The 14,039-nt window shown below is 42.3% G+C and overlaps 1 protein-coding gene across 5 annotated transcripts in view; it reads left to right on the top strand.

The window, feature by feature from the left end:
• The window catches only part of RAD54B (RAD54 homolog B), a 57,442-nt gene that overhangs the window by 16,822 nt on the left and 26,581 nt on the right, over nt 1-14,039 (top strand). For all 5 annotated transcript variants that reach the window (XM_033155582.1, XM_033155580.1, XM_033155581.1 and 2 more), the window contains exons 4-8: nt 6,737-6,928; nt 7,871-8,155; nt 9,933-10,095; nt 11,186-11,411; nt 13,676-13,883. In XM_033155582.1, coding sequence (XP_033011473.1) covers nt 6,737-6,928; nt 7,871-8,155; nt 9,933-10,095; nt 11,186-11,411; nt 13,676-13,883 — 1,074 coding nt within the window. The remainder of the gene's footprint in view (nt 1-6,736; nt 6,929-7,870; nt 8,156-9,932; nt 10,096-11,185; nt 11,412-13,675; nt 13,884-14,039) is intronic.

Below are 14,039 nucleotides of genomic sequence, written 5' to 3'. Positions count from 1 at the left end.
CCACTCACCTCACAGAGTGTTTGTTGTGGGGGAGGAAGGGAAAGGAGAATGTTAGCCGCTTTGAGACTCCTTCGGGTAGTAATAAAGCGGGATATCAAATCCAAACTCCTCCTCCTCCTCCTCCTCCTCTTCTTCTTCTTCTTCTTCTTCTCTGGATCAGTGTTACATCTGAACTAGGGATCTTTATTCCAGACACACACCACACTGTTAAAGCAAGTTTTGTTCTTGGCTTACCTACTGTGGTTTGTTTTGAGCAAAAGAAGCTATGATTCCAGGTTCACATATAATGCTTTGCCAGGGATCACAATTAGTTGCTCCTACTGGGTATAAAAGAGAAGTGAAGCATGCACAATATTCATGGTAACTATGGTTTATTGCATCACTGCGGTGCTTCTAATAGCTGATCAGCAACGCCTTTTGGCCCAGATGCATCTTTACCTATCCTGCCTCCCCTTCCAGAGTCACATAGGATGTCAAGCGTAGGGCAGTTGAGCATGGCTTAGCTAAAATAGCCACAAGGGTCAAATGGGAAGTCCTAGGAGTCCAAATTAGGCTTGCAGACCAGAAGTTCCATGTCACTGGTTTAGGGCTTATCCATATTTGCCTATTGCCCCCTCTTCCAATCAGAGGTTTGCACTTTAATGCTCCGTGTCCAAGCAGTTTTAGGGTTTCCTCATGGAAACCTGCTCTTTAAAGTTGAATTGGAGCAAAAATAAATTTGGGTTTTCCACGGATTGATGGTTCCTCTGACTGAGCTTCAAAGAGCAGGTTTTTGCAGCGGAAGCTCCAGGGGGCAGGGGAAAGGTGCTCAGACACTGAGTTTTAAATTGCAGAAGGGGTCTGGAATGAGCAGAGTAAAGGTAAGTGTGGACAAGCCCTTATTTAGGACGTGCAAACTGGGCCAGAACATACTAAAATGTAATTTTAAAAGTACAATAGTGACAGTAGGCTTTTGAAGAGGAAGTACCATAGCCCAATGGCAGAGCTCGATAGAAGGCAGCTTCCTCTGCTTTTTAAAACGTTTCTGAGTTTTAGGTGTGAAATAATTAATTATTTGTCTGTTTCTGAAGCTGCTAGCTTGTACTTGCCTAACAGTTCCAGTTGAACCAGTTTCCCGCACATAGACTCTTGAATTTTGGCTTCTGTTCAGGGGGCCCTCCACCTAGATAAAGCTTCTGCTATTTCTGATATGTGCAAAGGATATCGCCCTGTAAAATAAGAGGCAGGGAAAGAGATTACTTCCACGTAATCTTGTTTGGTTTAGTCCTTTCATCCTTTATCCTTCTTTACCTACACTCTTAGGGAGCATTGCTTGAATACCCTCAATCTCCCTGCCGCCACCCCCAATCTGCGTTTCTGGGTTTTGTTTTGTTTTCATTAGCTCTTTATTCCTGGAAATAAATTGGCCTTAATAAAGCTTGTAAACAGTTTAGGAGTGTAGAGATCACTGATTAAATATTTTGGAGAAGTCGTCGTTATCTTGATCAGTGGCATATATAAGCATACTACCTGGTGAGAAAATATGTATCCTCCTACTCCCATAAACTTCAAAACCCTTTAGAGTGCAATTATTTATTTATTTTAAAAATGATTGTGTTTCACCTCTCCTTACTTACGGCAATTAACATCTTTATAGAACAGATTTTTTTCTGATTTTCTTGTTTTATCTTTTGTATCTCCTTTGTAACTTCATTGCTTAGAACTCTGGTGTTAAGCAATATATACATAGCTGACATAAGAAATGAACAAATAACCATAACCACTGGGCACAGGAACTTCCCTCCCCACTCCCTTGGTATCCCTGTGCCCAGTGCTCCCCCCCCCCCCCCGAAAAAATAGGTGCCAGTACTTACCATGAAGTTGTTACAGTAAGTGCTGGTACTGCGTACTCTTGAGTACCCCCTGAAAAAAAGCATTGATGTGCTCACTAAATCTGTTCTGGGGTTTCCCTCAACCCTCTGCAGCAAATTTGGGGAGCGTGTGGGGGAAGAGGCGGGGGCAGGGAGTTCATTACCATTGCCTGGATCCTACTCAGCCTCATTGTTTTAACATCTGAGCTCCAGCTGTTTCTCAGCTGCTAGGACAATTAAATGGAACTTCAGGCAAGCTTTGAAACAGAAACCCTAGAATTTCAGATGCATGGCTGGAATTATGGCCCTCAGTCCTTTTACTTTGGACCTGTTCTTGGCTTGGTTGCCTTCCATTTGATAACATGCTTTAAAAAGCATGTTGAATTTGATTAGGAGCTTCAGTGTTTATGTTACTTGGACTAGCTATGGTTCCAGACTTCCCGTTGTACTTCTTTGGCTTGTTTTTCCTGGCTCCTCTTTCCGTTCCTGCTCTGTTCCTCCACCTGTTTCTCCCCCACCCCTGTTCTCCTCTTACTCTTTATCCCATACCAGGGTTATCTTCTCTTCTTCACCTGGGCTACCTTACAGGGGCCATTTGGGCCTCTCAGGACTGGCCCCTGGGAACAGAATGGTATGTCCCACAGTGGGACCACTGAGTTCTTTTCTCCTAACAAGTTGTGTTCCTTTTCCTTCCTTTTCTGTTGTTTATTTTTTTGGCTACCTTCCTTTTCTGTTGTTTATTTTTTTGGCTATAAGGTTACCTGCCTAAGCATAAATTGCACTGATGAGGGGGTTGCCCTGCCCACCAGGTGTACCCTATCAAAAGTTTGACTTCCTGCCAGTGGAGAGGTGGGTAATGACAACCCCCCTTCCTTCCTACAGAGAAGGAACTTATCACAGTAAGTACCAATGTTCACTTTCCGCCAAGAATAATTTCTGAAGAGGTTTTTAACAAAATAGTTGCAGTTACAGGTGGGTAGCCGTGTTGGTCTGCCATAGTCAAAACAAAATCGAAAATTCTTTCTAGTAGCACCTTAGAGACCAACTGAGTTTGTTCCTGGTATGAGCTTTCGTGTGCATGCACACTTCTTCAGAAGTGTGCATGCACACGAAAGCTCATACCAGGAACAAACTCAGTTGGTCTCTAAGGTGCTACTAGAAAGAATTTTCGATTTTGTTTTAACAAAATAGTCTGTGGAATTGGACTGACCAGAGATGACAATGAAGAAATGGTTATGGCATCTCCAGAAGCCTGGCTCCAAAATCCATTATTTTACACATATCCTCAACAGTGGTTGTGTTGAATGCCTGCACAACTGGTGAAGAGGCTGACAGGTTGCGTGGGTGGGATTTTTTTTGGGGGGGATGTTGAGTGTTTGTTCAATAGTCATTCAAGTGAAAGCAGAGATTCATGAGTAGGCAAGAGAGGACAGGGATTGAAAATCAGGAAAAATGTCAGGCAGGGTAAAGATACTCCCAGCAAGTCTATCAAAGACTGTGTTTGATTTTAATTGCCACCATTATAAGGGTCTTGACCAACTGGAAGATAGGGCTGGAGAAAATAAAAGCCCGGTAGATCCTACAACAGAAAGAGCAAAGGACTTCAACTCTTTCCAAGCATTTTATGCTGCCTGAATAATGCAAATATTTGTCTCCGGAACACAGTGTGCCTAGAGAGGTAACTGGAAAACAAAACTTGTCATAATCCTGAAGTCCAGCAGTGACCAGGACAATGAGACAAAGGCTATACTGCCACTGTCTGAGAAGCTAGACCAGATTCCTAGCTCTGAGTCTCATGTTTGGGATCGGGGGTTCACTGACCATGAGGCTGACTGGCAGGAAGTCGCTAAACTGGATCCCATGGACCAGGGCCATAGAACTAAAACACAGACCCTCACAAAATAAAATAAAAAATTCTTTCCAGTAGCACCTTAGAGACCAACTAAGTTTGTTCTTGGTATGAGCTTTCGTGTGCATGCACACTTCTTCAGATACCTAGTGCTCCAATAAAAGAGGTGGAGGATCAGAAAGATGGACTTGGAGGCAAAGGCTCAAAGGCACTCAGCTCACCTCCAGCCCTTGTCAAGGATGTTGCTCATTAGGAGCTCTCCATGGTGCTGCAGCAATCAACTTGCCTTGCTCTGTGAGTGGCACCTCAGGACTAGTTACAGGTGGGTAGCCGTGTTGGTCTGCCATAGTCGAAACAAAATAGGAAATTCTTTCCAGTAGCACCTTAGAGACCAACTGAGCTCATACCAAGAACAAACTCAGTTGGTCTCTAAGGTGCTACTGGAAAGAATTTCCTATTTTGTTTCGACCTCAGGACTAGAATAGGATAAAATATCTGATGAAGTCTAGAGACAAAGTTCACCAGTATCCCATTCTTGCCTCCCTTCCCCGTGCTGCAAAAAATATTGAACTATTTTGGAGTTAGAATAAAATACTGATACAGATAGCACTTGCTCAGGCATCTTACTAACTACTTTAGTGCAAAATGATAAGGTTAATGGTATTTTAGGTAATCAAGGAAGATTTGTGTGCTTAGTTAGACTTCAGATTACTAAATTCTGGAAATTTTGCTTTTTAAAATTTACACTAAAGTAAGGCCACTGTTGGTAGACAGGATGGGCAGAACATGAATATTTAGATACACATGACTACCTTTGAATAACCCTTATTAAAATTGGTCTCTACTATTACCAGTAGCTTCCTGTTTAAATTATTGAATGAATTACATTTATGTAAATCGGGTTTATGTAATGTGGTTTGGAAAGATTATGTCTTCCCCTTCCAAGAATGTCTTTGACTTGTCTATATGTAATTGCTTCTGCATAGCATATTAAAATGCTAAAAAAATGAATAATCTTTCTGACTTCTTCCAAGGTAATCCCACACATTCTACACAGGCAAGGATGTGCAGATTATGTAGATAGTGAGTACTAGAATGAACAATGTTTCTGCTCCACTGTAGAAAGCAAGCATGGTTATTATCAGAGTAGACCCACTGAAACCAGTGTACTTGAAATCTTATTGCTTGAATTGCATTTTTCAGTATATGGTCATTTTTTTTTAAAAAAAAATTAAAAATAAAAAGAATTATGCTACAATGTGGACAAGAGATTCTAGATGGTATAAATGACCTGTTTGGGTTATATTTAAATAGGCTCAGCATTTGTTCTAGTAAACTGGTTTTTTTTCCAGGTTGTATACTGTAGTAAAACCATTGAGGCGTGATTTCAAACATTTTTCAGTTGACTGCCCTGAGCACATTAGCTACAATTGTAAGATATACTGTACATTGTCTGTGTACATTGTTACCTCTGTGTATCTGCCATTTTGCCATGTAATTCTGGTCTCTATTCTCTGCATACATTTTTGATCCATTAGCTGCTCCCATTCAGTGCCATCTATTACACGGCATCTGGAAATGCCTCTTTGTTATGTTTCAAAACTATTCAGCTGGGGGGAACTTCACCAACATAGTTCCCTCCAGATATTGTTGGCACAGCCACTGGTCAGGGATGATGAGAGTCATAGCTGAAAAACAGCTGAAGGGTGTATTGTTTTGGAATGTCTGTAGCTCGGTGGTAGAGCACACACTTCGCATGCAAATGGTTCTGGCTTCAATCCCAGGCATTTCCAGCCAGGGCTGGGAATGTCCTGTGTGTGGAGAATCACCCCACTATAGGTAGAGAACTAGTTTCTGTTTACCACTGCTGATTCACCAGGTGTGTGGAAGGGTTCCTATTTCCTTCCTACTCCCAGCATTGTACCTATATTTCAAAACCTTCTAACCCCTGCCACTATGTTCTTTCTTTTCTCTGTCATGGTAAGGTTTAGACATATTTTTGTGCACTACTTTAGCCTTTCCACCTTTGCCAAGTAAGCTCACTCATCCAGTTTATCCAGAGCAATATAAGGACCTTCCGGTGCTGCTTTTAATTTAATTTAAATGTAACAAGACCTTCCTTTTCCTGCAACTTCTTGTCATTCCATTGCTTTAGTACTTGTCTTAAATTCTCCTATATAATTTTCATCCCATTCGCTGATTTTTTCTCGAAAAGTTACAACATAATTCACTACTGAGGTTTTCTCTTCTGCTGGCTTTCCTTCCCAGCTTTCTTTTACCAAGGACATTGGTCCTCTTACCTTTCTTCCAAACATCAGTTCAAATGGAAAAAAGCCCCATTGACTCCTGTGAAACTTCTCAATATGCAAATTAAAAATGTTGCACTTTGTCATTAACATAACTTTTCACCATTCCTTTCAAAGTGGCATTAAATTGTACCACTGACTAAACCAATAACTTGAAGATGATAGACTGTTTCATTCCACAATAGGTCCATAGACACCGCACAATTTCCGACAGGAAATTAGTTCCTCAGTCAGACAGAATTTCAAAAGGAAATCCTAGTCTACAAAACACCTGCATTGGTGCCTCAGCTTTTACTGTTGCTTCTGTAGAAGCTAAAGCCATTGCTCTGGATGCCGGATTGCGTGGCCCACAATAGATTGTGCAACATTTTCCTTTTCTAGTAGGCTTGGAGAGAGGTGGTGTCCTTACTTTGTGCCCACTAATGCAAATTCAGGCAGGGTATGCAAGTTCATACTCCCAGCATGGACAATATAAACGTTCCCTGTTTTCTTTGGACGTTATGGCAAGTACCATATACACATCTCAAATTTAGTGTGTCTGCAAGTTTCAAATTTTTTCTTAAAAAAAGAAAGGCATATAGCCCATCTAAAAGCACAAAGGAAGGGAAAAGACTGGCAGCTGAGCTGGCACTCACAGCTGTCATTTTATTTGCCTCCCTGGGCTCAACTTGAAGGACCTATTGCAAGCGCTCTCTCTCTTTCCCCTTTTTTGTGTGTCTTCGCCTCTACAGGTCCAGCGTGCCCTGTGACAACAGCAACAGCCAGGCACCAGGAGGAGCCTGGCTGCCTCACAAAATATTTCAGCGTAGTGTGGTGCAAGGCCTCCAAGAAAAAACACAAGAAGTGGGAAGGTGATGCCGTTCTTATTGTGAGAGGGAAGTCGGTGACCCTGAAAGATACAGAAGGCAGAGACATTGGAAGAGGTAATGCCAATTAGAGTGCAACTCTGATGTGTAGAAGTTCAGCACTGCCCCCAAATGAATGTGTGCTTGAATAAAATGAAAACAGTTGCTTGTATGGTTGGCATTACAATGGATTTGGCGGTGGCGCAATCTTCGTCAGTGATTGGCTGAACTGTTCTTGTGTCACAGAGAAGTAGGAAAGCCAGAATGGTCTCTGGCTGCTTGCTATTGGTTATGGGCTCAGGTCCAAGAGAGAAGGGCCAGGCAGGTGCAGGGGCTTGGGAAACAAAGAGTAAAAGAGGCAGAGGGGCCTGGGGGACTTAGGGAATGAGTATTGGTGCTTGAGAAAGATCTGGAGGAATGTGGGGAAGGACAGGACAGGGAGGAGTCTGAGAAGAGAACTGGGAGAGAGAAGAGGGCAGTTAGGAAAAGATACACGTGACCAGGCAGGGACCTGCATCTGATTTGAAATAAGCAGCCAAATCTCAGGCTGAAGGCCCTGCTCATGTTTAATGCACCCTGCCATTTTGCTTTTTTTTTTTTTTAACTAACTGATAAATCCAACAAATTATTTGTTTGTTCTGTTAGTTCAAAAGCATTCAAAGTAAAATGAAAAACAAAAGCATGTGGCTTTTGGGCAAGCATGTTGTAATACTTCACACCCCTTAATTCAGGGGTTCTCAAACAGACATCCATGGAGCTGGTTGGGGGAACCCTCTGGATAGGCATGAGAAGAAGGAGGCTGCAGGGCTCTAGAGGAATTGATGAGAATTTCCTTCTGCTTCCCTTCTTCCAGCAAGGAGTCTCCATTGGATCTTGGAGCCTTTCCGTTCATGGACAGGGCACTCTAGATCCAACCTAATGTGGCCAAAGTCTTTGTCTAACTTTTACCTGACAGATTTATTATTACTATTATTTTAATTTTCTGTACATCTCAGCTAAACATTTTGCAGCCTTTCTTAGGTGCTGGATACAAAGCCAAAGACCTGGAGAATTTTGACCAAGGCCAAACACTGATGGTTGGAGGCAAAGAAATTGAAGTGATGGGCATAATTTCAGAAGAGGACTTCAAAACCGGCAAGTGTTTTCAGTCTGGTGTGAAGACTGCCGAGGAGATTTGGAACGTCCCGCAAGCTGCTGTGAAACCATTCTGCAACCCTTTCAAAAATGTATCCAAAACTAACACTAAAGGAAATCCTCCCAAAGGCTCCCAGAACTATAACCCACGTCATGATCCATGCGCACCAAGTGAGGATTTTTATGGTTCACCTGCTTTAATCTGTTTTTAACTTCTGTTTTATCCTCTTCTGAATTTGAATAGACAGGCAGGATTTAGACCCTGTTTTCTTGGCCTGCTCTGCTCCAATATATTGGGGTGAATATTTTTTTTAATAAATCTCAAATCTACATGAGGAAATGTGCAGGGGTTGCCAATACATTTAAATGGGCAATCTGTAACTAATGCCCACCCATCTGATTAATTTAGAGAGGATGCTTTCTTTTCTGCAGCAGCCTAACCTTTCCCAGCCTGGGACCTTCCAATTGTTTCTTCTTATTGTTATAAGAAAAAAACTGCCAGTGTGGTGTAGTGGTTAAGAGTGGTAGACTCGTAATCTGGTGAACTGGGTTCGCGTCTCCGCTCCTCCACATGCAGCTGCTGGGTGACCTTGGGCTAGTCACACTTCTTTGAAGTCTCTCAGCCCCACTCACCTCACAGAGTGTTTGTTGTGGGGGAGGAAGGGAAAGGAGAATGTTAGCCGCTTTGAGACTCCTTCGGGTAGTGAAAAGCGGGATTTCAAATACAAACTCTTCTTCTTCTTCTTCTTCTTCTTCTTCTTCTTCTTTTCCCTTATGGGGTACCCAAGAGCCCATATAGAGTCCTTTTGTAGGTTCTCTATCGGTAGGAGAAAGTAACAGAGGCCAACCAGAGAATATTGAGAAGCAAAGCAGCTAGTAAGCCTGATGCTCACTGCCACATGTAAGGGTGCTCACTGCCACATGCAAGAGACAGGAGGGACCCCGAACCATGCGTGCAAGCCCTTATATAGACTTTTGAACTGCCCACCCTGGAGCCCAAGACCACCCCTAGTACATCATACATACATCAGAGAAGGGGTGGACTACAACAGAAATCTGAGTGCATTGTTTTTATCCTGTCCGCCAGGTTACCTGATTGGATTACCTGGGCATCCTGGCCACTCTTTTGTTATGGTAATTACTCAGTTCCTGAATCCAGGTCACAGGTCACAGTCTCACCCTATTCATTTCTTAAATGTGCCCTTGAGACAGGATTTGTGAGCAAAGAGACAATGGGGAGGCTCCCCATTTCCTTCGACCTTGCAGAAAAATATTTGAGGTCATTTGGGAGAGACAAAATGGTTTCAGATATGTGGTTTATACATTTATGTATGTGCTTGCTTAGCACATTTATGAACATTATACATACACACACACACAGTCATACCTCAAGTTACGCATGCTTCAGGATGCGTACGACACGGGTTACGAACGCGTCAAACCCGGAAGTAACGGAACACGTTACTTCCGGGTCCGGCGGTTCACGCATGCGCAGACGCGGTGCTTCAGGTTAAGAACATCACGGGTTACGAACGGGGCTCTGGAACGGATCCCGTTCGTAACCAGAGGTACCTCTGTATATGTATATGACCTTAAAATTCTTACAACATAATTCACATCAGCACTAAATGTTGGGCTTGCTGGCTGGTGCTGATGGGAGTTGGAGTCCAACAGCAGCTGGAGAGTACCAAGTTGGGGAAGGCAGCAGTGGCCAGTCAAATATTCCTTCAAAGCTTGAGGGCAGATCCACACCATGCCTTTAAATCAAAACAAGTGTAAAATCTCTTTAGGTAACATTGACGATCACTTGCTGTTCTATTGCTTTACTTAATCTGATGATTAAAAACATAACAGTGTTTGCCAGCTGTCATCCCCCCCCCCCCAACCAGTAGCTTTTACTGAATAAACAGTAATGTTGCATTCATGATTCCTGTGTTTCAAATTTAAGATTGCTTAGTTATGCTGCGCCCATCCCCAAATCACCAGCGGTTGTTCAACAAGTCGGGCTTGCCTGTGGTGGATGTTGTTGTGGACCCCCACATTGTAAACCATCTTCGACCGCACCAACGGGAAGGGATCACATTTCTTTATGAATGTATCATGGGAATGAGGTAAGAGGATAATCATTTTGTACTTTTTAAATTGTGTGAACAAAAGCTGAAGTATGGTCTTTCAGTCACCTGCAGCAAATCACACAGGTGGGCAAACTTCCTTCTTGCTTTCTGATTTCATCGGTATTTTTTGAACCTTGGCATGGGGTGGGGGGCAGGCTGGTATCTCCGAAGCTTATTGAGAATTGGCCTACATGTCATGGGTATGCTGTAGTGGTAGGAAATGGCATAGCCCTGGTAGTTAATTCTGTTGAATTGCATTCAGACCAACTGCAGCAGGAGGTTTCTATTAATGAATAATGCAACCAATTCTCTCCTAGCAAATTCCACCCTCAGAGAAGCAGGGCACTCATTCGAGATACACTTGACACATTATAGATTAACAGGGAAGTTAGTGAGAAAGCTCATTGTTGAAATTGCTATGCCATTTGCTTAATGTAAACTCTGTAATTTGAAGTAGGGATTTTAAACTGCAATCCTATACACACTTACCTGAGTGTAAGCCTCATTGGACTTCTGAATAACAACAAAGGAGAAGACCACAATGAAAGGAGAAAGTAGGGATATTGATTCCTGTTCATTCAGTAAAACTGTTCCAATCTCATTCCCTTATCAGAGTAAGTTGAGAAAGCTTTTGCCAAAATTAGGAGCTTTCTACAAATTTGATTCAGGTTGTATAAGAAAACAGCCTCAGAAACTTAGAAGGAGGTGTATTCTAAGCAAAAATACTAGATTAAGCTAATAAACATAAACATTTTGTTTTTCATTTTTGTAGCCTTTTCTGTATATTAATGTTTTTACCCTTGTGGGTTTTGTGGAGACCTTTCTGGTTTTGCTCTAAAATAAATTCTTTAATATGCACCTTGTAACTACATTGTTAAATTATTGAAGGTGTGTGACTGAACCAACACATACAAATAGTAAGTAAACAAAATAAAAATCTAAGGCCAGGCCTCAAGACATAATTTTGTAAAAAAGGACTTACATAGCTTAACAATATATATTTTCCTAATACTGATTTGCAGAGAATTGCCTAGCTTTAAAAGAAGAAGAAGAATAAAGTATCAACCATGCAATTGTCTTTTTTCAGAGCAAGCTGTAGATTTGGAGCCATTCTTGCAGATGAAATGGGTTTAGGAAAAACTCTGCAGTGCATTTCAGTCCTCTGGACTCTCCTGCGTCAAGGGCCATATGGATGCAAACCTGTAATAAAACAGGCACTGATAGTCACTCCTGGGAGTCTGGTGAAGAATTGGGGGAAAGAATTTCAAAAATGGCTGGGAAGTGAGAGAATCAAGGTGTTCTTAGTGGATCAGGTGAGATAATAGTGTGGTTTGTACATCATGTTAAACCATTCTTAAACCACTATTAATTGAAAAATGCCAAAGAATGTTCTGCAGATAGAATCCTAGAGCTGGAAGGGACCCTGAGGATCATCTAGTCCAACCCCCTGCAATGCAGGAATATGCAGCTGTCCCTTATGAGGATTGAACCTGCAACCTTGGCTTTATCAGCACTGCACTCTGTTTTGTCATACACTGCCTTCTTTCCATGCGGCCTATTTCTCGCCCTGAGCTGCCCCCCTTCCTGACTTCCCTTAAGGCTTTGCAATGCCCAGCTGCTAGCATTGCCGCCTCATGTCACCATTTCCTTTTCCATTGGTCAGCTCCAAGAGTGAGGGTATGGGAATCTTAGCAGTCTTTAGCAACTTTAATCAAGCTGGAGCATTCTCCTTACATTCTCCCAATAAAGAAATGCCCATACTCCTTTGCAGCATGTGTTTTTTTAGAAATCATTTTCTTCCACTCCCCTGCTCCGCCTACTACTCTTATTTTTGTTTCCTTGACAATTGACCCATTACCATAAACCAGTAAACCTTACCTGTGTTGGAGCCATCCCCTATCTCCCCTCCCCATCTGCTACTGGATGATTAAAAGACTGCTTTCAATAATGCACACTTAAGTATTTTCATCTGTTTCATTTGTAATGATCAACAGGAATAGAACCTCTTTTGAATTCCTTCACTTGGCATTCTTTCTTCTATTTCTGTGCTTTGCTATTAAGGCATAAAGTTGCTGCTACCATGAGCTGCACCTGCTTGGATAAAGTAACTCAAAGCGAGATGTCAAAGAAATTCTCTTTAAGTTTTCACCTCCAACTTGAGCTGCAGCTGTGAATTGAAATGGGGCAGGGAAAGGCAGAGTTGGATGGGGAAAAGGATCCTGTTATTAGTCAGAGTTAGCAGCAACGTGAACTTTCTAGTGAGAGTTGCTGAGTGGCAAGAGTGGTTTCGCTTGCTTAGAGTTTCAGTAACCTGGTGGGCAATTTGGGCAGGGCAACAAAACAAACACACTTAAACCATCATTAGGGAGGTAATGTAATACTAAGCCATAGTTAAGGTCAGTAAAGCAACAACAAACCATGGTTTGTTTTCACAAACAAGGCATAGTTAAGGCATTTTGCTGGGTTAGTATGTAATGCTCAGCCGTGGCTTATTAACTAAGATTTCTTTAAACCATTGTTTAACATGATGTGCGAACCAGGAACAATGTTCACCTGCCACCTATAACAATGCTAGGTACTTCCCTTGGTGTTTGGATGCACCTCAGTTCTACTTTTATTGTTGCAGAGCCCATTAGCTGGTTTGAGAACGTTTACACTGCGCCTTGTTAACATTTGTATTCCTATGATAAAAAACAGTTGAAAAAATGTTTTGAGTGTTGCTTTTTGCTGCTTCCCCATGTGGGGACAATAAAATCTCGATGTAACTTTACAACTCTATATTGACATACTGCGTGGTATTGTCAATGGAGCTACCCAAAGACTTGCAACACAACTGAGTAGAAGCACCTCACCATTTGTGAATAACAAGGAGCTTTCTCTCTCTCTCTCTCTCCCCCCCCCCATCAGCATTGCCAGGAGGAGGATAGCATTTCCTGTTATGGGCCTACCATGATCTGTCATTCCACCTTTCTCCTCTGCTGTTAAAACAAATGTAACAACTGATAGGAAAAAGGGCAAGCAAGCAAGCAAGCAAGCAAGCAAACAAACAAACAAACAAACAGACAAACACAGAACACTAGAGTGCCTCCCCCTCACCAGAGCCATTATTTTGCTTTACAATTAACAGAAGGTGCAACATTTTTTGATTGGAGAGCGTGCATGTGAATTAGGATGTTTATATGCACATGCATGCATAAGAAGCCCACATCATGGCCACTGTAAGAAACAAGATTGACAAACCATTGACCTCATTTAGCAGGGCTTCCCACATGAAAGCAATTACCCTCTCTTGCTCTTCTTCCCTAGTGGCTGGTGTTCAGAGGCATGGTGCCTCTCATCCTGCAGGTAGCGTACAGCCATCATGATTATTGGCCACGGATAGCTTTCTCCCCTGTGAATTGGAGTAATCACCTTTGAGAACCATCTAAACTAGCAACTATGCCCATGTCTTATGGCAGTGACATACACAGATTAACCAACCGCTGTGTGAGGAAGTAAACACACAGGCATTTGTGTTTGTATAAACTGCCAACTTGCCCGATCCACAAAGCTTTATAATTCTCCCTATGATCTGCAGGATCACAAAGTAGAAGAGTTCATCAATTCCCCGCTTTATTCAGTCCTGATCATTAGTTATGAGATGTTTCTACGCTCCTTGGACCAAATACAGAAGGCGCAGTTTGGCCTTGTCATTTGTGATGAGGGACATCGCTTGAAAAATGCTGCTATTAAGACGACGACTGCACTTGCCAGTCTGTCTTGTGAGAGGAGAATTATTCTGACTGGTGAGTACTTAATCATCCTGTTGTCACAAACGGTCTAGCATGGGGATAAAATAAATGCCTGTTACATTTATGAATGTAGCTGGAGAGGGAACACTTCTCAGGAGACTACATGAAGAGTTATTTGTGTCCAAACAAGATGTTGAGATCAGACCCCTC

Source organism: Lacerta agilis, chromosome 7, assembly GCF_009819535.1.
Source record: "Lacerta agilis isolate rLacAgi1 chromosome 7, rLacAgi1.pri, whole genome shotgun sequence".
In the NCBI taxonomy this organism is placed as follows: domain Eukaryota; kingdom Metazoa; phylum Chordata; class Lepidosauria; order Squamata; family Lacertidae; genus Lacerta; species Lacerta agilis.
The sequence above is the reverse complement of the archived record's forward strand: the minus strand, read 5'-3'. Positions and strand labels throughout refer to the sequence as shown.